We start from the raw sequence: 22,897 nt of genomic DNA, 5'->3' as shown, positions 1-22,897 counted from the left end.
TGAGAGGAAGGGGAACGGATTTAGTGGCAATTCTGACACAATGGGAAGAAGCCTGCTGTGGTACTCTGGGGTAATAAGCTCTTTAGGAAGGATACAACAGGAACTCAAAGTTACCCAGAAACCTTGGCATACAGGGTAAAAAGGAACATAATGCAAGCAGACTTTTAAAGGATGAAAGAGGTGTATCTATGATTTCCTACTTGGAAGCACTGCTGCTCTGTGACTGCTGCATGGTTTGAGTTTCTCCAGCACTAAGAGGGTAACAGCCATCTAATATTCCAAACCTACCACTTATTGTGCAAATTAGATGGGAATAAAGGAGAAGCCACAAGTGGGAAGGAACCTCGGACATCTTTACATAAGGAAATTTTGGAGAAGACACAATGTCCAACACAAGACAAATATGTTAAAAGCTGCACCAAACAATAATACTATTACAGATTGTTTTCCTAAGTGACAAGAGCAATATTGTAACTTTTCTGTTGCTACTTTTGCCTAACCAGTACTACTTAAGCTAGAAAGCCTACTGAAGCCAAGTGACCTGTATTTTGAACTGATTTCCATTTAAATGTTAATTTCTAGCTATAATAAAATTGAGTAAACCCATGAGAAAATATCCACTATTTGAATTGGAGCTGTCCTGAGATAACACATACACACACACACAAACCAATGGTCTATTTAATAAAAATATTTAATGCTGCCAAAAAGTATAAAAATACATTAGGAATGGCAGTACAATACAAAGTAGTCTCTTCTAATTTATTTCCTTTACATCTTTCTACATTTCATACATGTTAAAAAAACAACACATCAAATTAAAGGGTTTGCGAGTCTTCTGCTGGTGGTGTTCTTCATCCCCTGGATGTAAAGCTTACTTTGTAAACAGACAACTGGTGAGGCAATCTACAGGGTTAGCACACCTCACTTTAGTTTCCGGAGTGGGCTTCAGGTCTTGCTTTGCACATCAAAGGTTCAAAATTTATAGCTGCAGAATAGTCTCAAGTCATGAATATTTAGGTGTCTGTCAATCTTGGCCTAAAACATAAAATAAGAAGTCATCTATTCAATTCCTATTCACCACACACGGAGATGTACACAGATGCAAACACGAAAGGACTAACACGGAACTGAGAAGTCAACCAAAACCCAATCCGACACGTCACATCCAGTCACACAAGCGCTTCCCCAAAGGGCGGGTTTCCGGGGAGAAGTGGTGCTGTGAGACAGACCTCTTCAATAATCACTGAATCTTTCAGGCCATCCTGTTCTACTCAAGAAATGACCTCGACATAATTTACCAAGAGACAGACAAGTGTAAAAACTAATGCGGTCACAAGAATAGAGCAGGACTGTATTCTGTGTGTTAGACTTCCCCACAGCCTGATGTCAATGCAAAGGTCCAATCCCGTTTGGACAACCACTGTCAGACTGCTAGAAAATTCAAAGTCCGGACATAAAGTGGGCCTGCACACCTAAATTGCCATTTTCAGCCTTTGTATTTTCTCCTGGAGGATAACACTAATGATTATAACTACTAAAGTAAGTAAAACAGTTCAGTGCATTTTAATGCCAAAAGTAAAATGAAAACTAAAAAAAGAGAGAAGGCAATTAAACAAAGAGACGGGGCGGGGGGACAGTTAAAAGCAGTAGATATTTGCAATTTCACAATTATTTATCAGTAAGCAAACCCTTTGGGAGGTTAAAGTTATTTCCATTTATTGCACCGACTCTCTTACCCCACCTCCTTCTCTTTCACACACACAGGCTACCAAAGTAAATGCTTGTTACTTTTGTGTCAGCATGCATAAACAGGAAATAAAACAGCTCTCCAGCACTTAGGGTCTCCCTCCCCAATCACGAGAATGAAGAGTCTTCTTGCCTACTGGCTTGTTCCTCAAAAGGTGGTCTCCTGCGGTGGTCTACTAAGTCTTCTGTCCTTTCCCAACACTCATTACTCAGCGCTGACATTAAGAAACCATCCTCTTTAGATGCAATGGGCCACAGAAAAACCATGACGCTTAAGACTCTAGACCCTGCGGTTGGTTCTGACTGCAGCCAAATGTGGGATTAACGTGTGTGTGTGTGTGTGTGTGTGAAGCCATGCTTTGGCACCGAAAACGTCTAGTACTCCATTGCCACAAAGTATTTTAAACGGGATTCCCCACTCCCACTTAATAAATCAAATTTGTTTGGATTTTCAGTTAAGAATAGGCTGTCTATCTTTTCCCCACTTAAATGGCTGGTTTAAATAAATACTTGAAATAAAGAACAGTGGTGTAACATAATGAGAAAATCCCCAGTCTTGGAGTTTGCACCTCAAATTTACCTGCACTAAGCAGGGTGATCATGTGTCATTTTCCTCCGACTTAAGGATGGTACTATCTAAAGTGTCATGCAGCCTTGATTTAGATTAAGTATCTAAAGTATAAGCTGCTGGCAAAGCTGCAGATGTTCAACACACAGTTGCCCTTTCCTAGGGTTGGTTAAACACACATTTACCAAGAATAATAAATTTGCCACTTAATAATAGACAAGTTGTGGTTTTTAAAACTCATTACTTCCAAGCAAATAGTATTTAGAGGTAACAAAGTTAAGAGGAAATCGTAGGGAATGACTTTATTTATAAGACTATAAAAGCAAGTGAGATTTTTAGGAAATTCTATTATTTACTTGAACAGATCTTTACTACTTTATTTCTAGTAAGGCAATAATAAAATAGGTCTACGCAAATCAAGTGGAATAAGCTGTGTGGGTGTTCTGGGTATCAGCTGTCTCCATGCTGCTGCTGTAAACGCTGGAATGTTCTTCCCTGGTCCATGGCAAAGGCAAAGTCATACTGCATTAAAAGTTGTTTTGCGGCCAGGCAATGGTGGCGCACACCTTTAATCCCAGCACCTGGGAATCAGAAGTAGGTGGATCTCTGTGAGTTCGAGGCCAGACTGGATGGACTACAGAGCAAGTTCCAGGACAAGCTCCAAAGCTACACAGAGAAACCTGTCTCGAAAAACCAAAAAGTTGTTTTGCTATGAGACATTTACACTAGCATTCTGAGATCATCCAAGTCTAACCATGGTAAGCCAAGCATGCTTTAGAGAAACTTACCCAGGCTTCCTCTCCTGAACTTCCCAAACTCAAAGACTTTTTAAAATAGTCATTTAAAATATCAACAGCATCATGGGTCTGAAAAATCTATGCCTAATGAGTGACTACAAAGAATAAGTCGATGCTTCTCAAAAGTGGTCTCTGTAAAGAAAAAGAAAACAAAAAATTCCCATGCAGTTCTCCTTGCGGCAGCCCCAAATAAAGCAGGTAAGGTGAAAGAAGAGCACATCCGAGCAGACCCTAGGAGATGGCCTCCATTCCCTGCTCAAACCCACTGTGAACGTTACAACCAAGCAGAGCTCCCAAGCCGGAACGCTCTCTAGACAGGCCACCCACAGCGTCAGAGCTCTTTATGTGAGCCTTCACAAAGCCCATCAGGCACATCAAGGTTTCTTCCATTCAAGCACTGGTACACTGGCAAGCAGTGACAGCAGGGGTAAAAAACCAACTTACAAAGGACAGTGGGTCGTCCCTGTAGCGTTTGTACCGAATGCCTTGAAGCTGTCCCAGGGCCAAGGAAGGAACACAATGGCTCTGTACAAGTCCTTAGACTGGGGAAGGACTCCCAGGCAGGGCAGGGATGGAGGAGGACACAACCTGAGTTTCTCCATCCATACTCAGTGGGACAGTTATAGAGCTACAATCCCAGGTATGAATGCTAGACTGCTGATACTGTCTGATAAAGACAGAAGACCAGCTGTGGTGGCTCATGCCTTTAACCCCAAGTACTTGGGAAGTAGAGGCAGCGAATCTTTGTAAGTTCAAAGCCAGTCTGGTCTACAAAGTGAGTTCCAAGACAGCCAGGGCTGTTACACAGAGAAACTCTGTCTTGAAAAATCAAAAGCCAAAAACAAAAACAAAACCAAACAAACAAACAAACAAAAAAAACAAAACTGAAAACCAGCATGAAGAAGAAATGGTATCTGACCCAAACAAGTGATTTCAAGGAAAAAAAGAAATGAACAGGTCTCCTGTGGAATAAGACATGCCAATAGCCAAGGCCTGCATTTCAAGTTATGAGACAACAAATTTTATGAGGAAAAACATTTAATTTCAGGTTTTTAAAAAAAGCGTATCTAAGATTCTGTGACAAAATTATATAAAGGAATATCAAAAATAAGAGACTTTATTCGCTGTTAGCATAAACAAAATGTGCATTTCTCTTGGCACTTTGCTCCAAACCAAACAGATGGACCAAGTTCAGCCAGATGAAAGGAACCCTTCCTTCCTGACACCAGACCACACAGAATCCATGCCACAGCTATGTGTGCTACTCATCAAGACCCAAGTATGGCCCTACAAGAAAGAAGTATAAACGAAGCTTGACCAAAAGCCTGATATCTTATCCGAACATTTAAATAAACAGGCTCGCCCGCGGTGATAGCGCATGCCTTTAATCCCAGCACTCGGGAGGCAGAGACAGGCGGATCTCTGTGAGTTCGAGGCAGCCTGGTCTACAAGAGCTAGTTCCAGGACAGGAACCAAAAAGCTACGGAGAAACCCTATCTCGAAAAATCCAAAAAAAAAAAAAAAAAAAAAAAAAGAATTAAAAAAACTAAAATTAAATTTAAAAAAAAGGCCCCACATCTAGGGACATCTGATTTAGGACGACAGTTTCAAACAGTCTCCTCAGGATAACAAAAAGCTGTGTGCAGTAGCGTGTGCCTGTGGTGTTAGCTGCTCAACAGGCTGAAGAAGGAAAATCATTTGAACTGAGGAGTTTAAGGCCAGGCCTGGGAAATAGCTAGGCACTGCCTCAAAACAATACAAAAAATAAATAAATAACTAAACCCACCCAAGGGCAACCAAAAATAAAGATTTGCGTCTGTACGTAGAAATTAAGGCAACGCAGATTTTTAATCCAGGACCGACTTGATAGGCATCTCAAGAGATGTAAATTTGTTGAGTGAATTGTATACAATGACCAATCAAAGTCCTTTCCTACCATCAGGTTCGTCTCTATGGAGAATCTAGCCAGAGAGATTTTTTAAGGAATCAGCAGGAGTCTTCCTGTGCTTGGCAGAAAACCCTGGAGCTGGAGTTGAAAGCAGTGAAGGAAGTGGTATGAAAACCAGGGCTGTTACATGCCGTGACTAAAAATGTGGTCGTATTTTTGAATCCATAACATCAACTCTGCTTTACTTAAGTCAAGAGAACAAGCCAAGTGCACGTAGAATGAACTCAGGTTTGGACTCTTCCCCTCGTGCATTGGAAAGCACAGCTTGTGTGAAAGGAAACTGATTGATACTGGTTCTTCCTTTTCCTGTTCAATCTTTGGTACAAATGCTAACACATAATGAAGTGGATAGAAAGATAAAAGAACCAAGATTAAAAAGTCTGACAAATGTGTAGAGTCTCTGCTGAACATGAAAAATTGTCTTTCCATATACATATGAAAAAAGAAGTGTATTTTTACACTTCCTGTTGGAGCAACCATAGATAGAAATCAGTAAGCAGACAGAACTCTGTACCTTGTTAACCTGGGAAAGGTATATGTAACTGCAGGTGTAACCACTGGTCATGGTATTAAAGACAGGAAAAAGATAGGAATTAAGGATTCTTTAAATAGTAAATCCCTTTTAAAAATACCTTTTCTTTTCCCAACTTATTAAGGAAGACAGAATTTGGTTACCGTCAAACTATTCTTAAATGAGTTAAAATCAGTAAACAGCACGAGGCTGGTGCACACAGTTTAAAGATGGTTAAAGATGCAGAAGCAGAGAACTGAGTTCCCTTCTCTGGCTAGCACCCAAGATTGTATGGTGTCTCAGCAGCACAGCTCACTTCATACAGGCCAGGATGTTGCCCATGGGCACTGTAATCAAATGCTATGGATATTGAGTAAGCAGCACAAAAATATTATTAAAGCTGCTGCGGTTAAACCCATCCTTAAGGATACAAGCCCTGCCGAAAGGCACAGAGGAATCACTACACTCAGTGTGTTCTCAGAAGCAAAAAGAGCAGCACTCAATGCTATCTCTAGAAGGCATAGCCTTCCTGGGAGGCGCCGCAGAGAAGCTGAGGCTATCTTAATTGGATTTCTTTCTTTCCAGACAGGGTCTCAGTGTGTATCCCTGGCTGGCTTGGAATTTGCTATGTAGACCAGGCTAGCCTGGAGTTCACAGGGATGTGGGTGCGTGTCTTGGCCTCCTCAGTGCTGGGATTAAAGGTGTGCATCACCTTGTCCTACTATAACTGGAATCTTAATAAGGCCTAGTAGGCTAACATACTGCATTTTGGAAAAAAACAAGCCCAATAAATAAAAAAGGCTCAAAACCAATAACCATCTAATTCTAAAGTGTAAGAGTCTTGCTGTTTAAATATCCTGCTTACCTGCTCTCCATTTCAAAGTTACAGGACATAGTAATACTGAATCAGGACTCAGGAATGTATTACATAACCTTATTTATTACTATGCAATCCCACTTATAGCCCACTCTCAGACTTTCAGTGAGATTATCACATTCAAGACTGCTTTTCAAGGCCATTCACAATTCCTAGCTAAACCTATGGTTTTCTTTTTTTTTTAATTTATTTATTTATTATGTATACAACATTTCTTCCATGCCTGCCTGCATGCCAGAAGAGGGCACCATATCTCATTATAGATGGTTGTGAGCCACCATGTGGTCGCTGGGAATTGAACTCAGGACCTCTGGAAGAGCAGGCAATGCTCCCAACCTCTGAGCCATCTCTCCAGCCCCTAAACCTATGGTTTTCAAACTGCATTAAATTAACTGTTTCATTTAAAGTAATTAAGCCTTATAATGCAATCTTACATGATATATAAGAGACAAAGGAGAGGTGCTGTCCTAGTGGTCTGGAACCTTTGACCACCTGGGTGATGTTCCCGAAATCCAAAGCAAAGTCTTTGAAACCACCAAACCCTATTAGTGGTTGTGGCTACACGCTTTACAAATACTCATTACAAAGGTAAGGGACAATGTAAGTTTGTACACCAACATACTATTTATTGAACTTAGAAAGAACGTGATTTTTTTTACTTCAAAATTTCAGTCTAATGAGCTGAAATCATTAAATATAAAACACTGGCTCCTTTTCCTTACTAATCATAAGTTACCCGGTTCGGGTAATTACATTAACATTTTCACAAAAAAGGAAAAAAATAAAAGAACAGTGTAAGTCATGCATGGGCTTTACTTTACAGATATCAATTTCTTTTCTGCTAACCACTTCAGTTTTTTGAGACAGTTTTTCTTACAGTCCTGGCTGGCCTTGAACTTGGGGTCCTTCTACCTGTATCTCCCAAGTGCTGAGACTTCTTGTTTTCTGACCTCCCCTCCACTGCCTCCTTTTTTACTTTTATTTTTAAAGACAGAAACCTGCTTTAAAAATTTACAATCTTGCCGGGCGGTGGTGGCGCACGCCTTTAATCCCAGCAGTCGGGAGGCAGAGGCAGGCGGATCTCTGTGAGTTCGAGACCAGCCTGGTCTACAAGAGCTAGTTCCAGGACAGGCTCCAAAAAACCACAGAGAAACCCTGTCTCGAAAAACCAAAAAAAAAAAAAAAAAAAAATTTACAATCTTGCCGGGCGATGGTGGCGCACGCCTTTAATCCCAGCACTCGGGAGGCAGAGGCAGGCAAATCTCTGTGAGTTCGAGACCAACCTGGTCTACAGAGCTAGTTCCAGGACAGGCTCCAAAGCCACAGAGAAACCCTGTCTCGAAAAAACCAAAAAAAAAAAAAAAATTTACAATCTTGGCTGGCTTCAATCTTTTGAGCCTCTCGCCTTAGCTGCCTGAGCACCATGCATGCCATCACATCCTGCAGAAAACAACTTTTTGATTTTTTTTTTAAACTAAGTCTTGACCAACTGTCAAATGACTATCCCAAAAAGAATTTTCCTTCAATGACATGTTTAAAAATTTTTTGTCTGTTTTTCTTTTTAAAATAAACCATAAAATACAAAAGAAATAAAAAAAAAAGTGTAGTAGAAATAGCTTGCTCAGTTTCAACTACCTCTATGAACGTCTGCCTAGGAAAGGGAAAATGTATCCAGTATACAACTGAGTCAACATACAATTTATTTTTCTATGGTAACAGATTTTCAAATTGAACTTTTAAAGTACATTTAACTACAAAAAGTAAGATTAAATAGGTACTTATAAAATATATTTACCCTAAAATGGTTAAGCATATAAAGTTGTAATGCCCATTCCAACAGTACATTACATATTACACACATCATTTTCTTTCCATTAATAATGTAGAAAAAAACCACAATGTTTATTGCTTATATCAAGTGCAGGTTAAAATCCAGAAAGCCTCCAAAAGCCAATCCTTGTGATAAAGGATTTCTCCATACTGTCAGTGAAACATGATGCTCGATGTGTGAACACAGCTGTAAGATGTATCAATTTCAACAAGGATGTTTGTCTTTATTTTGAGTCATTGACAGTTTAGGTCTCAGAGGAACCTGCAGTGCTGAGTCCTGAGATGTTGGGCTTGTGACTGTAAATATCCCTTATCTGGTTGATGTCTAGTCTACTGCAACATTTTTGGGGTAGGAGGCATTTGCTAACAAACCCTTGAGATTAATACAGCACTGTCAGCTACTAGTGCAGAAAGGTGCTGGGTAAAACTGTTTATTTATAGGATATTTCACTGAAAAAACAGTGTCCATCCAACCAAAGCACCAACCAAAATGACTGACACAAACCCCATCCTAGTGAGAATAGGTTGCCAATATAACCACCTTTTTCTTTTTCGTTCAGTTTCATTTAGCCTCTGTTTCATCTGCTGCACCTTCTGAGCTGTAGTAGCCTTTCTGTCCTCTCGAATACGTTTCCGTAGAATACTGTAAAAAGACAGAAATAAATTACAGCAAGCCGTAACTACACGGACACAGGGGACTGGCCACCAACAAAACAAAATTTCATTCAAACAATGTAGCAATAAAGGGAAAAGGTCAAATTGTTCCACATGGCCAACGATACGCTGACAATTCAGGTATAAATTATGGTATACTTATAGTAATACTTTACTAGGACCTGAAGGTGAGACAGATATTTTTTTTTAAACTGTCTGCTTCCTCCTCTTTCCTCTCTTTTTCCCAACCAGCTGAGAGGGAAAAGACTGGAGGTTCTTCCACATCTGCTCCCCTTGTGATAGCATTCAAAAGCTCAAAGCCCTTTGACAATACTCGACTATTTCTATGAATGCTCTGTTTGGAGGGTGCCCACTTGTCTGTCTGACCATACAGATTTCTAGCTTCCATCGTCCATTTCACTGAGAGGTCTCTGACATCCAGACCAACCAGTCCTCGATTCAAAGACTGGCCAACAGCAACATGGCAGCCACTGAACTCTTGCTCTAGGAAAAAAATTTCACAAAACCCATCTCTTCTTACTTACATGTGACAGCAAACACCTGACCAGCTTCAATCTTGGCAGTGGTTTTTGTTTTTGTTTGTTTTTTGTCTTTTCATAACTGTTTTATTTAATCCGGCAGTGATTTTTTTTTAAGTCAGAGCTCTGAACATTTGGCTTGATTAAAAACAATCTTGAATAGCTAGCTTTTCAGTATCTACTAGATCACAAGACATTTTCTGGTCAAAATGTTTAACTTGAATCTAACCAAGAAATCCAAACTATAAGGCATTCTAAAGATCATGGGACAAGTGAAGGGGAAGAAAGTGTAGAAATGTTTCCAGACTGAGGACACCAAAGCATCACCTCACTCAGACACATGCATGAACCTTGACTGACCTAGGACTACTGGTTGACTTTTAGAGACAGATTCTCATTATATAAAGCCCGGCTTTCCTGGAACTTGAGATTCTCCTGCCTCACCCTCCGGAGTGTTTGGGTACAGGTATACAGCTCTAAATTCTTTTTTTTTAATTGAATTACTGTGCTTGTGTGCATGAGGGGGAAGGAGGAAAAGGGGGGGGGGGGGCAAAGGAGGGAGAGAACCTATAGAGGTCAGAGGACAACTGCTCATTTAAAAACAAACAAAACCCCCAAAAGACAGGATTTCCAACCAGGCTGGCCTCAAATTCAGTGTGTAACCAAGGACGACCTTAAACTTCTGATCCTTCTGCTTCCTCCTCAAAGGCTGGAATTGCTCATCTGTTTTTATAAGCAGCGCTAGAGATGTAACTCAAGGCTTTGTGCATACGAGGTAAGCACTGTAGCTCGACTACATTTTCAGTCATGAATTATATTGTCTTAAATAACTACAAAGTTGGGATCATAATAAATAAGCTATATGACAATTGTGTGTGCCTATATTGCTAAGTCCTGTGGTGTCTCACTTGGCCTTTTTCTTTTCTTTTCTTTGTTTGTTTTTTTGAGACAAGGTTTCTTTGTGTAACCATGGCTGTCCTGGAACTTGCTCTGTAGACCAGACTGGTCTCAAACTCACAGAGATCCGGTGCCTCTGCCTCCAGAGCGCTGGGGTTAAAGGCGTGCACCATCACAGACTGGCTTGTACTGGCTTTAAAGACAGAAAACTTCTTGAAAGTATTTATGTCATTAAACAACACCCAAACACTCTGACAAAGTAAAACATGATATTAAATGTAAAAACGTATCTATACTATTTCACACATGCTGCATTTAGTAAACAGGCTCATCTTTCTCAGTAGATTGCTACATGGCGCATACCTCTCATTGTTCTCTTCGACATTATCTTGCATCTTAGAAGAAAGTCCTGTTAGTTTTTCCTCATCTGAACCTATTTTCTTCCCATTGTACTTTTCAGTCATTGTTCTGTTCTGCGAATGATCACAAACAGGAGACAAATCTTCTTTAGAAAGTTCTCTCCACCGTTTCTAGGAAGAGAAGAGAAGAGAAGTAATAAGTGTTGTGGAATAATCTTTCTGTACAATGTGAAGATGTGTCACTTGGGTTGGTTTAATAAGAAGTTAAACAGTTAACAGCTAGGCAGGACTTTCAGGGAAGAGAGAATGCTGGTAAAAACAAGGCAGAGATGTGAGGAGACACCAAGGAAGAAGGAAAGCAGGATGGACAATACACAGATAAGGTAAATGAGCCTCAGGGCAGCACAGAGATGAATAAAAATGGGTGAATTTAAGGCATAAGAGCTAAGCTAAAAGCAAGCCGAACTTTCATAATTAATAATAAATCTCATGTCATGATTTGAGAGCTGGCTGGTACGGGAGAAAAGTTTGACTACACATAGTGCCAAATGTCTGGCCACATATATCCACGTAAATCTAAGAAAATTTATTTAAAAAAAAACAACCCTTTAAAACAGAGTCAAACACAACTTCCAAACGACCACAGTCTCTCAGGTAGGCTCTTCAGTATACAGAGATATGGCTACCAGTCTCCACAGTGGCTGACAGAGAACACTGCAGATGCTCAGTAAAGTAAGATCCAGTTAAGAGCACTGGCTGTACTTCCAGAGGACCCAGATTCAATTCCTAGCACCCAAACATCTGAAACTCCAACATCGGCACACCAATGGACATGAAAAAAAAAGTTAATTAATAAAAATGCAGATGGAAAAAACCTCTAAACAGGTTCCATTATTTCATTGTGTTTAACAATGTGTACAGGCTTAAGAAAGAAAGGGTGTACAGATAGTCAGAAAACATGAACAGTTTATAAATAATGAAGCAAAGGCTTTAAAAAAAAGTTGGTTTTTTTTTTTTTTTTTTTTAAAGAATAAGCCACATAGAGATGTAAAATACACAGGGGGTCTGGATCCTGTCTTTAAATTTTTTGACTGATAATGAACAAACAAGAGCTGCTGAGAGACAATAGATTATAAAAACTACTAAATTAAACCAACCTATATATTTTTAAAATGTCTTAACCGCAAAATGGGAGTTTAAAAAACAAGTATTTTTGGGGAAGAGGTCATGCTTTTGTTTCTAGAGGAAATTAAAGACTGTGGGTTTATTCAAGGTTAATAGTGATCAGGTTTGATCAGGGAGACACCCTGAAAATCCTGGCTACAGACATAAAGAAATAAACCTAGAAAAACTGCACGACAGGTGACAGATATTTTCCCTGCTCAAACATAAAGCAAAAAAAAAATAATCATCTTTGGCTGGCTTGCGTGTATCACACAGTCCATACGTATATTAATGCAGATGCGTATGTTACCTTCGAAAGTTTATGTGTTTTCAGAACAAGGGGCCCAGACAGCAATGAAAACAGGTGACCCAGGCAATCCAGCCTCTCAGAATGTCTCTGTTGCAGTTTCCTCAGAATTCTGTATCCAGAACAGCTTCAAGGTTGCTTGCTGAGATGGTCCAGCCTCATAGACTATTCCAGTCAAGGACTTCGAATAAGCCTTACATTTTCCCATCACACAGAGACTAAACAAATAGGTAGCTCCACCAGGTCTTGCCCATTATCTTAATTTTCTCAGGGTCTCCTAAACATGCCAATGCCCCAATACAACATGAAACAATCTATAGAGAAGTGAGGCCCACGTTCCCAAGAAGGGGTGGCGGTTTTTGGTCGTTTGGTGGGTTATGGATATTTGTCATCATTTAGGGGGCTTGGTTACAGACTGTTACTGGTCATGGTCAGGAAAAAACCTGACATAGGAGATTAAATTCAGGAATCACTTTCTGAAGAGAAAAAGGAAGATATAGTATAGAAATGATGAGGTAAAAGAGTAGATTATTGAGTCTACTTTTGAACAACCATGTCTCTAACAGTTCACATTGCTATGAATTTTGATATATTCATACAAATTTAGAGTTATTTTTGTTATACTGAATGTATGATTCTTGTTTGGGGTATTGTGCTTATACAGTTAATTTAAAAACGTAATGTAAAGCCAGGCAGTGATGGTGCATGCCTTTAATCTCAGTACTCGGGAGGCAGAAACAGGCGGATCTTTGTGAGTTCAAGGCCAGCCTGGTCTACAAGAGCTAATTCCAGGACAGGCTCCAAAGCTACAGAGAAACCCTGTCTCGAAAAATCCAAAAACAAAACAAAAAAAGTAATGTAAAATTAAGAAATGCAGATTAACAGTTATCTATAATAAAACTTATAGTCATATTAAATGTATTTTCAAGGTCAAATAGATACATTTTAGACAGATGGTCTTCATACACTTCAAAGGACTATAGAATATAGCATTTAAAATGTTTTTTGTTTGTCTCTTGGTTAATTTTTGAAGATTTATTTAATTATTAGTATATAGTGTTCTGCCTGCATGCCAGAACAGGGCACCAGATCTCATTACAGATGGTTGTGAGCCACCATGTCGTTGTTGGGAACTGAACTCATAAGACCTCTGGGAGAGCAGTCAATGCTCCTAACCACTGAGCATTCTCTCCAGTTCTAAAATGTTTTGTTAATATAGGGCTTTTTCATGTCAGTGTAAAGTAGGACCAATTTACTTCAAGAAGATGACAGGTATCAAACTCTACATGGAGTTTGCTTTCTTTGTGGCAAAAGCTAGCCACTGTCAAAGAAATTGTTCTGGTCTCTATTGCTGACAGTATACTGTCCAAATTGGACAAGCAAGACACAAAGAAAAGTGTCTGTCAAACTTTGCTAAGACAAATAATCCTTAAAAATACCTGTGTCACAGAAAAGTCTGTCAGATATTTTAGGCCTGTAGGCCAAAAACGAATGCACCGTTACAGAGGAACCTTGGGGTGACTGTAAAGCCAGGCAGTGGTGGCGCACACCTTTAATCCCAGCACTTGGGAGGCAGAGGCAGGAGGATCTCTGTGAGTTCGAGGCCAGCCTGATCTACAAGAGCTAGTTCCAGGATGGGCCCCAAAGCTACACAGAGTAACCCTGCTTTAACACACACACACACACACACACACACACACACACACTGAATCTGACATTGGCCCTTGTCCTCTGTACATATGCACATCAGAACTTGGCCAAAAACACAATCATGTACACACACATAAAAATAATTACATTAAGCCAGGTGGCGGTGGCACAAGCCTTTAATCCTAGCACTGACACTATCTGATAGTAGTGACTGTGATTTACCTGTATATTTGAATCTCCTTGTGTGTACTTTGCTCCTTCTATTATAGCCATATAGGAGAATCTGAGCTGGTCTGGCGTCTGGATAAGTCCCATGCGATACTTTCTCATATTCAGTAATACTTGTTTCACATTAACATCCTCTCCTTTTTCCATCTGCAACAAAGGCAAAAGCAAGTTGTCTGAGTCCAGGAAACAGAAACAATACAAGGTCACCTCTCAGAACTTAGCTGTGTTGTAGATCTTCTTGAAGAAAAAATGATTTGACACATGATGGCAACAACCCATTATTCTTACACACCGGCTGTCAAAGCAGCACCTGAAGGGTCTCTAGATATTCACGCAATTCCAATCACAGCAATTTCATTCACTCTGATCAATACTCAGTGAAAGTAAGGAGTCACACTTATTTCTGGCCAAAACAAGGGTAACTGCCCTTGGTAGTTTCATTTTCTCTCTTTCTCTCTCTCTCTGGTTGAGACCTGGTTTCTCTAGGTTGCAGCTCGTTGTACACCAGGCTCAGGCTGGCCTTTAACTCACGGAGATTCGCACACCTCTGCCTCGTGAGTGTACCACCATGGTCTGGCTTTATTTTATTTCTTAATGTGACTGATTTATTGCCCTCCCTCCCTTCCTGATCCATAGAGCAAGTTCCAAGAAAACCAGGGTTACGCAAAGAAACCCTGTATCAAAGAAAAGAAAAAAAAAAAAAACCAACCTAACTACCTCCCTCCCCGAAAAAGGGGGGAACAAAAAACAAAACTAGTGGATGCTGAAGGACTAGATGATACAGAAATCAAGGCACAAAGTATTATCGATAGGTTTGATTCTATAATAAAAGGAGGGAGAAAGAAGGCAGGTATTAAAAGAGGCGTGAGAACCTAGAAATCCCCTATGTCCAAAGGTCATAGACTAAAGGTCATAAAAAGAAAGAATGGAAGGGGGCTGGAAGGATGGTCTAGCAATTGAGAACACTGAATGTTCAATTCCCAGCACACACATAGTCATATTACAGATAGTCGTCTATCTGTGATAACAGTTTCCGAAGATCTGACATCCTCTTCCTTCCATGCAGACCAGGCATGAATGCACCTGGTGCAAACATACATATGAGCAAAACAGAAAAGGAGGAGGGAGCTTGAATTGGTTGTGGCTGTGGGTGGTGGGTTAAAAAAAAAAGTATAGATCTTGGGGTTCCACACAAGAGTCTCAAGACTGGCTCTGTACTAACATGTGGTGTCCTGGTTTTACATCGGTTGCTATGAGAAAACACTGGCCAGAAGCAGCTTAGAAGGAAAGGTTTTATTTTAGTTCATAACCCCAGACCACAGCCTATCATTTAAGTACTTGCTATGTAGTTGGGCTGGTCTGGAACTCAGAGAGAACCCTTTTTCCTCTGTTGGAATTAAAGGTGTATGCCACCACAGATGGACTTCTTTCTTGTTTTATGAGACAGTCTCTTACTGGATCTGGGTAAGCTATGGTCAGTGAGCTCTAGGGACCTACCTTACTCCCACTTCCCAAGTTCTGGGATTACAAACATGGCACTGTGTACGTGAGGCAAATTTTCCGTCCCAGCTTACTTAATGTTGAGATGACAGGTACGAGCCACGCCTGACTGAGACGAATTTCTTGGGGAAGCTCTGGGACTGTTGGACATGCTCATATACCAGCCAGGAGCTAGAGCTAATCTAAACCGTGGAAGGTAGGGATTTTCAACAAGAAAGTACAAGTTTAACCTAAAAACACTAGATTTTAGGATATGACATTAGAACTTACTGCTGCCTATATAAACAGTTAAGACAGATGAAGGGGCTAGGTGGATACAAGAACTGCCTGCTATCACAGAGAACCAGGGTTTGTCTTACAATTATGTGCAGCTCTGTTTCGGGAACTCGGTGCTCCAGTCATGCACATGGCACACATACATGCTTGAAGGGAAAACACATAAACATAACTTTAAAATTTTTTACAAATGTTTATAAGCTGGGTGGTGGTGGTGGTGGTGGTGCAGATAGATTTCTGATTTTGACACCAGCCCCATCTACAGAGCGAGTTCCAGGACAGCAAGGGCTACACAAGGAAACCCTGTCTTGAAAATCAAAAAAACTTTATCCGTTCCTCATTAATATTATAAAACCATAAAACAAAACAAAGCAGAGACACAGAACTGGCCAGGCAGGGTGGTACATGCCTTTATAGGAGTAAAATACTTGAGAGGCAGAGGCAGGCGATTTCTTAAGTTTGAGGCCAGCCTGATCCACGAAGAGAGTTCCAGGACAGCCAAAGCTACAAAGAGAAACCCTGTCTCAAAAAACCAAGCCAAACCAAAAACCCCACAAACCCGAAATAAGGTCACCATGGACACTTACCAGAACAAGGCAGGTGTCTACAAGAGAGAAGGTGCCAGAGCGCCCAATGCCTGCACTACAATGGATCACTGCAGGTCCATGGTCTGGGTTCAAGGAGCCAGATTCTCTAACTTTAAACAAGAAATTGAGGAATGAAGCCGGTGACTCAGGAACTCCAAAATCTGGCCAGGTGGTATAATGAAAGTGAGATATAGTTCGGGTTTCACCACTCTGAAATGTGAAAATCAAGGGGAAGTTAGTTCTGATTTTTTTCTTTTTTTAAAATTATTTATTGTATTTTATGTATATTAGTGCTGTATCTGCATGTATACCTGCATACCAGAAGATGGTATCAGATTCCATTATAGATCATTGTAAGCCACCATGTGGTTGCTGGGAATTGAACTCAAGACTTCTGGAAGAGCAGTTAGTGTTCCTAACCACTGAGCCACCTCTGTAGCCCTCTAATTTTTTTCTTAGTATACAAGTACGTAGTTATTGTTGCAGAAACATATGAAAACAAACAAAAGAAACTAGAGATGGGGCTACAGCAGTGGAAGGAGTGCTTGCCTTATATATAGAAAGCCCTGAATCATACACCAAACCCTGGCTGAATCTCTGACAGCACATGCAACTGGGTATAGTGGTACATGCCTGTAATCCCAGCATTTAGGAGATAGAGATAAGATGATCAGAAGTTCAAGGCCATTTTGAGGCCCTGTCTCAAAAACAACAACCACTAAACAAAATCATTAGATGACCTATAAGATATGGGAGGAACATGAGGCTGGGCAGAGGAAAACCAAGCCTTGGGCTTTAATACAATAATGTAGCTGCATTTGCCAGGGAAAAATAGAGTAACAATAAAAGGTACTTCCACCCATATAAAGAGTACACTAAAAGGTACTTCCACTCATCTAAAAAGTACATGCACGTATTTATTTATCTTCATTTTTAGTTGTTAGTGCATGTTAATAATCAACTCAAACATTATTTTACTAAACAGACTAAACACATTCTTAAGGTCAACTTGGCCACATTTCCTCAATTTGCAGTTGTCCTGGTTACTATCAACAACTCGAAACACTCTCCCTTGTTTGTTCTAACTTACTCTAATTAACAGTGCAAGCAAAGAGATAAATGTGAAAGAGGAAAAGCGGCCCCTCTGATACTAGGGGACAGCAGCAGCACACTGAAAGTCACCTGTGAATATGTGTCAGAACCATGTACGACGACAAACATGGAGAAAAGATCTAGGTAAATATTCCTGAGATCATATTCTACACTATATTTTAACATTTTCTTCTCAACTCAATAGAGTCACATTTCTGTATGGTGACTTCCAAGTTCAGTATGTCTTTTTCTTGATCTTTGGGCTACTTCCAAGAGAAGTTAAGTACCAGGAGCTATCATACTGGCACAAGATGTTTTATACACATCCATACTTTCATTTGCTCTCCACAATAGCCCTGCAAATATACAATTTCCATTTTATAGATGGGGAAACCACACCTCTACTGAGTAGCAGAGCTGGAATGTGAGTTCAAGTTTGTTCCAGTGATTCTCTCTTTATTCCCAAGTATGTTTGCATTTTCTGGGTGATGGGTACTGAACCCTAAACCTTCAAGCATGAGAAGAAAGTTCCTTACAACTCAGTAATATTCACTACCCATTTATATTTTAGTTTTTGGTTCTTGGGATTTAATCTAATCTAGGGCCTAGAGTATACTAATCAAGTACTCGATCAATACGTTCTATCCAGAACATCCCTTCCTACATTTTTAGTAATTCTTTTTTTTTCTGTCTTTCTTTCTTTCTTTTTTTTTTTTTTGGTTGTTATCTTTTTATTTTGTTTTATTTTATTTAGGACAAGGTTCCTCTGTGTAACCCTTTCTGTCCTGGAACTCACTCTGTAGATCAGGCTGGACTTGAACTCACAGAGATTTGCCTGTTTCTGCCTCCCGAGTGCTGGGAATAAAGGCGTGTGTCACCACCACATGGCAAAATTCTTTTTTTCTTTTAAAATTTACTTATTTGCATTTATGTATGTTTGAGTTTCTGCATATATCTATGTGCATCATGTATGTGCCAGAGGCTGTGGAGACCAGAAGAGCGCACTGATTTCCCTAGATCTGGAGTTACAGGCAGTGGTAAGCTTCTTGATATGGGTGCTGGAATTGAACCTGGGTGTTCTGCGAGAATAACATGTACTCTTAATCTCTGGCCCCAATAATTAATTTTCAATCTTCAAATATTAATATTAATCTAAACATTATAATTTTTTGTTTTTCAGGATTTCTTCAGTTACTTTCTACAGAAATACAATCTAAACATGTTTATGAGTAGATACTATTACAAAAATTCAAATTCAAGCACAGTACCAATCCTAGTAATAAAGAATTCTTAAAACCATCAGATGAAACCGAAACCCTGAAACCAGAAAAGCCTTACATTGATATTTTCTAACTGCAGTAGATGTACTGTATAATATGACTTCACATCTTCAGATAAGAGTTTCACACTAAATCCTGTTTCCTTAAACAGCATCTCTCGGTCATCTGTTGGCCAGTATTGTGCACATTTAACCTAAATTTAAGAACAATAGTTTAGACATATTATAAAACCATAAAAAGGAAAATAAACCTCACATATACATAGTATAAACTTCTTCAGGTACTGTATCCTAAGACTATCTGAAGTATTTTAATGAGAATGACATCTTGTAAAGTAGTTTCATAAAACGTTTCCTTTAAATTTAAAAATCCATAAACAGCTAACATGTTCATAAAAATGTGATATACTTTTTTATTTTGAGACAGAATCTCTTTAAATAGTCCTGGATCTCACTGTATAGACGAGGCTGTGAACTCGGAGATTTGTCTGCCTCAGCCTCCTGAATGCTGAGATTAAGGGCATAAGCCGACATGCCCTGCTAAAGTGTGCTAGTCTTAAAGCATAATAACATTTTAACATATTCACTCTGGATTTCTAATATCAGGCTCTTACAAGAATCTTATCTTCAGAAAACACCAACGAGGTTTTCTTTCAAGACAGCAGTGGCACACACCTTTATTCCTTTCACTTGGGAGGCAGGCGGATCTTTATGAATTCAAGGCCAGCCTGTTCTACAGAGTGAGTTCCAGGACAGCCAACCAGAAGAATTGTTACTCAGATTAAGGATAACAAATAAAGCACAAGAGGTAAACAGGACATTTTACAGTAAGGAGAGAAATAGAAACAGCATTAAAGCAAACAGAAGAAATGCAAAAGAAAATTCAACATATGTAGTGGGGGAGGGGGAACGGACAAGAACACCACCAACAAACAGTAGCAGAACAAATACCAACTGTGAAAGAGTATTTAAAACTACATACTCAAAGGCCAAAATTTTTTACCTGAGAAACGGATCAAATGACAGGACTTATTTTGGAAAATTTAATGTTAAAGAAAAAGGGAGACAGGTTCAAGAGATGGCTCAGTGGTTGACAGCACCTGGGTTTGATCCCCAGCACCAATATGATGGTACAGAATCATTCATAAACCCAGTTCCAGGGGATTCAGCAGGTATACACATGTACACCTACACAGGCAAACAATCATAAGTTTAATATAAAATAAATTAAAAAAAAAAGAAAAAGGGAGAAAACCCTTTCAAGTAATGTAGGTAAAATAAGTAATGGATTTATAAATAAATAAAAGAACATTCATTTGACTTGGATAGTAATCTATAATGCTATATAATGTTAGAAAGAAATGAATGTTATCAAGAGCCAAAAAATTTTTATACTCTGCCAAAATGACTTTTAAGTACTAAAACAGCAGATGCACTTTTACTGACATGTAAGTAATCAGCGATGAAAATGCCCACAACAGGCTAGAGAAATGGTTCAGCAGTTAGGGGCACTGGATGCTCTTGCAGAGGGTCCAGGTTTGACTCCCAGGACCTGCATGGTGGCTCACACCATGCTTTACTCCAATTCCAGGGGATTGATGCCTTTCTCTGACCTCTCAGAGTACCAGGCACATATGTGGTGCCACACATACACATTGAGGCAAAACACTCATACACATAAAAGGAAAATAAATCTAAAAAAAAACCCTTAATGCCCATGAGTCCTTCTTTATGACTTGACATGAAAATTAGAATAAGTGGATAGATTATCAACAAGGACTGATGATGAATATTATATACAGCCAAGTGGTCCTCTTGCCCTTCCAATTATTATTATTATTATTTTGCTTGTTTGTTTTTTGGGTTTTGTTTTGTTTTTTCGAGACAGTGCTTTTCTGTGTAGCCTTGGCTGTCCTGGAACTCACTATGTAGACAAGTCTGGCCTCCAACTTGCAGAGTTGAGTGCTGGATTAAAGATATGCATCCCCAGTGCCCAACTGAAGATCCAATTCTTAAATGTTCTGGAACCAATCTGTATTCTGTCAATCATGTTTTAAATAAACGCTGATTGGCCAGGCAGGAAGTATAGGTGGGAAAACCAGACAGGAAGTAGAAATGATGCATGAGAACAGGAGAATTCTGGGAAGGAGGAAGTTGATTCCTCCCACTCCTGCCCAGACCACTGAAGCTGCAAGATGTGATCTGCCTCACTGAAAAAGGTACTGAGCCACATGGCTAACATAGATCAGAATAATGGGTTAACATAAGCTACAAGAGCTAATAAGTAGCCTGACCTAATGGGCCAATTAGCTTTATAACTTATAGAGATCTCTGCGATTTTCTTTGGGGCTTGCTGGCTGTGGGGTACTGGACAGAACAGAAATCCCAACAAGCAGGCCCTTCATGTTACAAATTTTCGTTTTTCACTCATACCCACAGTAACTAGTATCTCAGCACACAAATACTCTAAACGGGCTCCTTTATTTTCCATAACAACTGAAGTGTAAGTGGTGATTGCTACTTGATTGTTTGTATATATGTACATAGGGGTTACTTTCTTGGTTTGTTTGGTTGGTTGGTTGGTTTTTCAAGACAGGGTTTCTCTGTGTAACAGCCCTAACTGTAATGGAACTTGCTCTGTAGACCAGGCTGTTTGGTTGGTTGGTTTTTCAAGACAGGGACTGTGGCTGTCCTGGAACTTGTTCTGCAGATCCACCTGTCTCTGCCTCCCAAGTGCTGGGGTTAAAGGTAAGCACCACCAACACCTATTTGAGTTTACTCTTAATTAGTGATTGTTTACTATTATTCCTTTCAAGGGATCAACAGCTGGTGATAGCCCAGCAGATAAAATGACACCTTTACCCTACAACCTAGTTCCTCTTGAACACTGCAAACATAACCACAGGAAAAGATGAAAACCAAACAAACAAAGAACCTCACCTCAGATGCACATAGGCAGAAGAGAAACAAAGGAAACATGAAAAGCCAAGGCAGTATGATGCCTTCAAAAATTACTAGTGCCAGGCAGGTCGGGGTGGCACATGCCTTTAATCCCAGCACTCGGGAGGCAGAAACAGGTACATAACCATGAACTTGAGGCCAGCCTGGTCTACAGAGTGAGTTCCAAGAGAGCCAGGACTCTTTCACAAAGAAACCTTGTTCCAAAAAAAGGAAAAACAACAAAAACCCAAACCCAAAAACCAACCAACCAACCAAACAAACAAACAAACAAAAAGAACAAAAACAAACTAGTCCAACTGTAATCCCACTATAATGATCTTTAAGCAGAGGAAATTCCAAAGAACTCAAAGAGGGGACTGAGGAGACTAAGCTTAGCGGCTAAAGTGGTCACTGCATAAACACAGAAGCTGAGACTCCATTCCAGCACCACAGAGTAAAGCTGGACACAGAGGTGAGCACACAGATGTGGGGGCGCAGAGATGAGTGACTTCTAGGGGCTCACTGGCCAGTCAATCTTTCGCCACAAACAGGCCACCCTGACATAAAACTCCATCTGAGTTAAATGACATGATGGATCAAATGAACCTAAAGACATTTACAGAACACTATGCAAACAACATAGATTACATGTTCTTAGCAGCATTCCAAGAAATTTCCTTTAAATAAGATCACTCTTGAGGAATACTGTCCTCGAGGAATGAGATGCCATTGTGTCTTAGAACTGCAGCAGCAGTGATTACCCATGAGATCCGTACAATATTAAGCCCTGTAACATTCTATAACAAATGGAGAAACTTACCAGGCTCTTCCCTCTAAGGGTTTATAGGCAGTTAACAGTGGCTGGGGAGAGGGAGGGATGTTTTTCCTTTTTCATTTTGTTTTTTAAGACATGGTCTCCCGAGGTAGCTCTGCTGCCCTGAAACTCGTTTTGTAGACCAGGTGGCCTCAAACTCAGAGACTTCTCTGCCTCTCGAGTACTGAGATCAAAGGTGTTCATCATCATGGCTGGCTTTGACACAGGTATTTTTCTTTGGTAACGGAGTCAGAAACATTAATTTTAAAGCACCAGTGTTCCTAAATTAACTTCACATATATGCTATTGTAAAAAGTGCTGTTTCTTAGCC

The 22,897-nt window shown here is 39.9% G+C and overlaps 1 protein-coding gene across 4 annotated transcripts in view; it reads right to left on the bottom strand.

Annotated features, from left to right (window-relative positions):
• Positions 1 to 676: 676 nt before the first annotated feature.
• Ptpn2 (protein tyrosine phosphatase non-receptor type 2) overlaps positions 677 to 22,897 on the bottom strand; it is a 60,630-nt gene continuing 38,409 nt past the window's right edge. For 2 of the 4 annotated variants that reach the window (XM_041639314.1, XM_041639315.1), the window contains 6 exons: positions 18,872 to 19,006; positions 16,442 to 16,651; positions 14,073 to 14,225; positions 10,734 to 10,900; positions 8,822 to 8,923; positions 677 to 1,038 (listed from right to left, as the gene is read on the bottom strand). In XM_041639314.1, the coding sequence (XP_041495248.1) occupies positions 1,017 to 1,038; positions 8,822 to 8,923; positions 10,734 to 10,900; positions 14,073 to 14,225; positions 16,442 to 16,651; positions 18,872 to 19,006 (789 nt within the window). In that variant the 3' untranslated portion in view covers positions 677 to 1,016. Of the gene's footprint in view, positions 1,039 to 7,754; positions 8,924 to 10,733; positions 10,901 to 14,072; positions 14,226 to 16,441; positions 16,652 to 18,871; positions 19,007 to 22,897 lie in introns of those variants that run through there. The other 2 variants (XM_041639317.1, XM_041639313.1) reach the window with 2 other exon arrangements.

This window comes from Microtus oregoni, unplaced genomic scaffold, assembly GCF_018167655.1.
Source record: "Microtus oregoni isolate MIOR12 unplaced genomic scaffold, Mior012 000057F_ref0000458, whole genome shotgun sequence".
NCBI classification, from domain to species: Eukaryota; Metazoa; Chordata; class Mammalia; order Rodentia; family Cricetidae; genus Microtus; species Microtus oregoni.
This window is presented reverse-complemented; position numbering and strand designations above follow the sequence as displayed.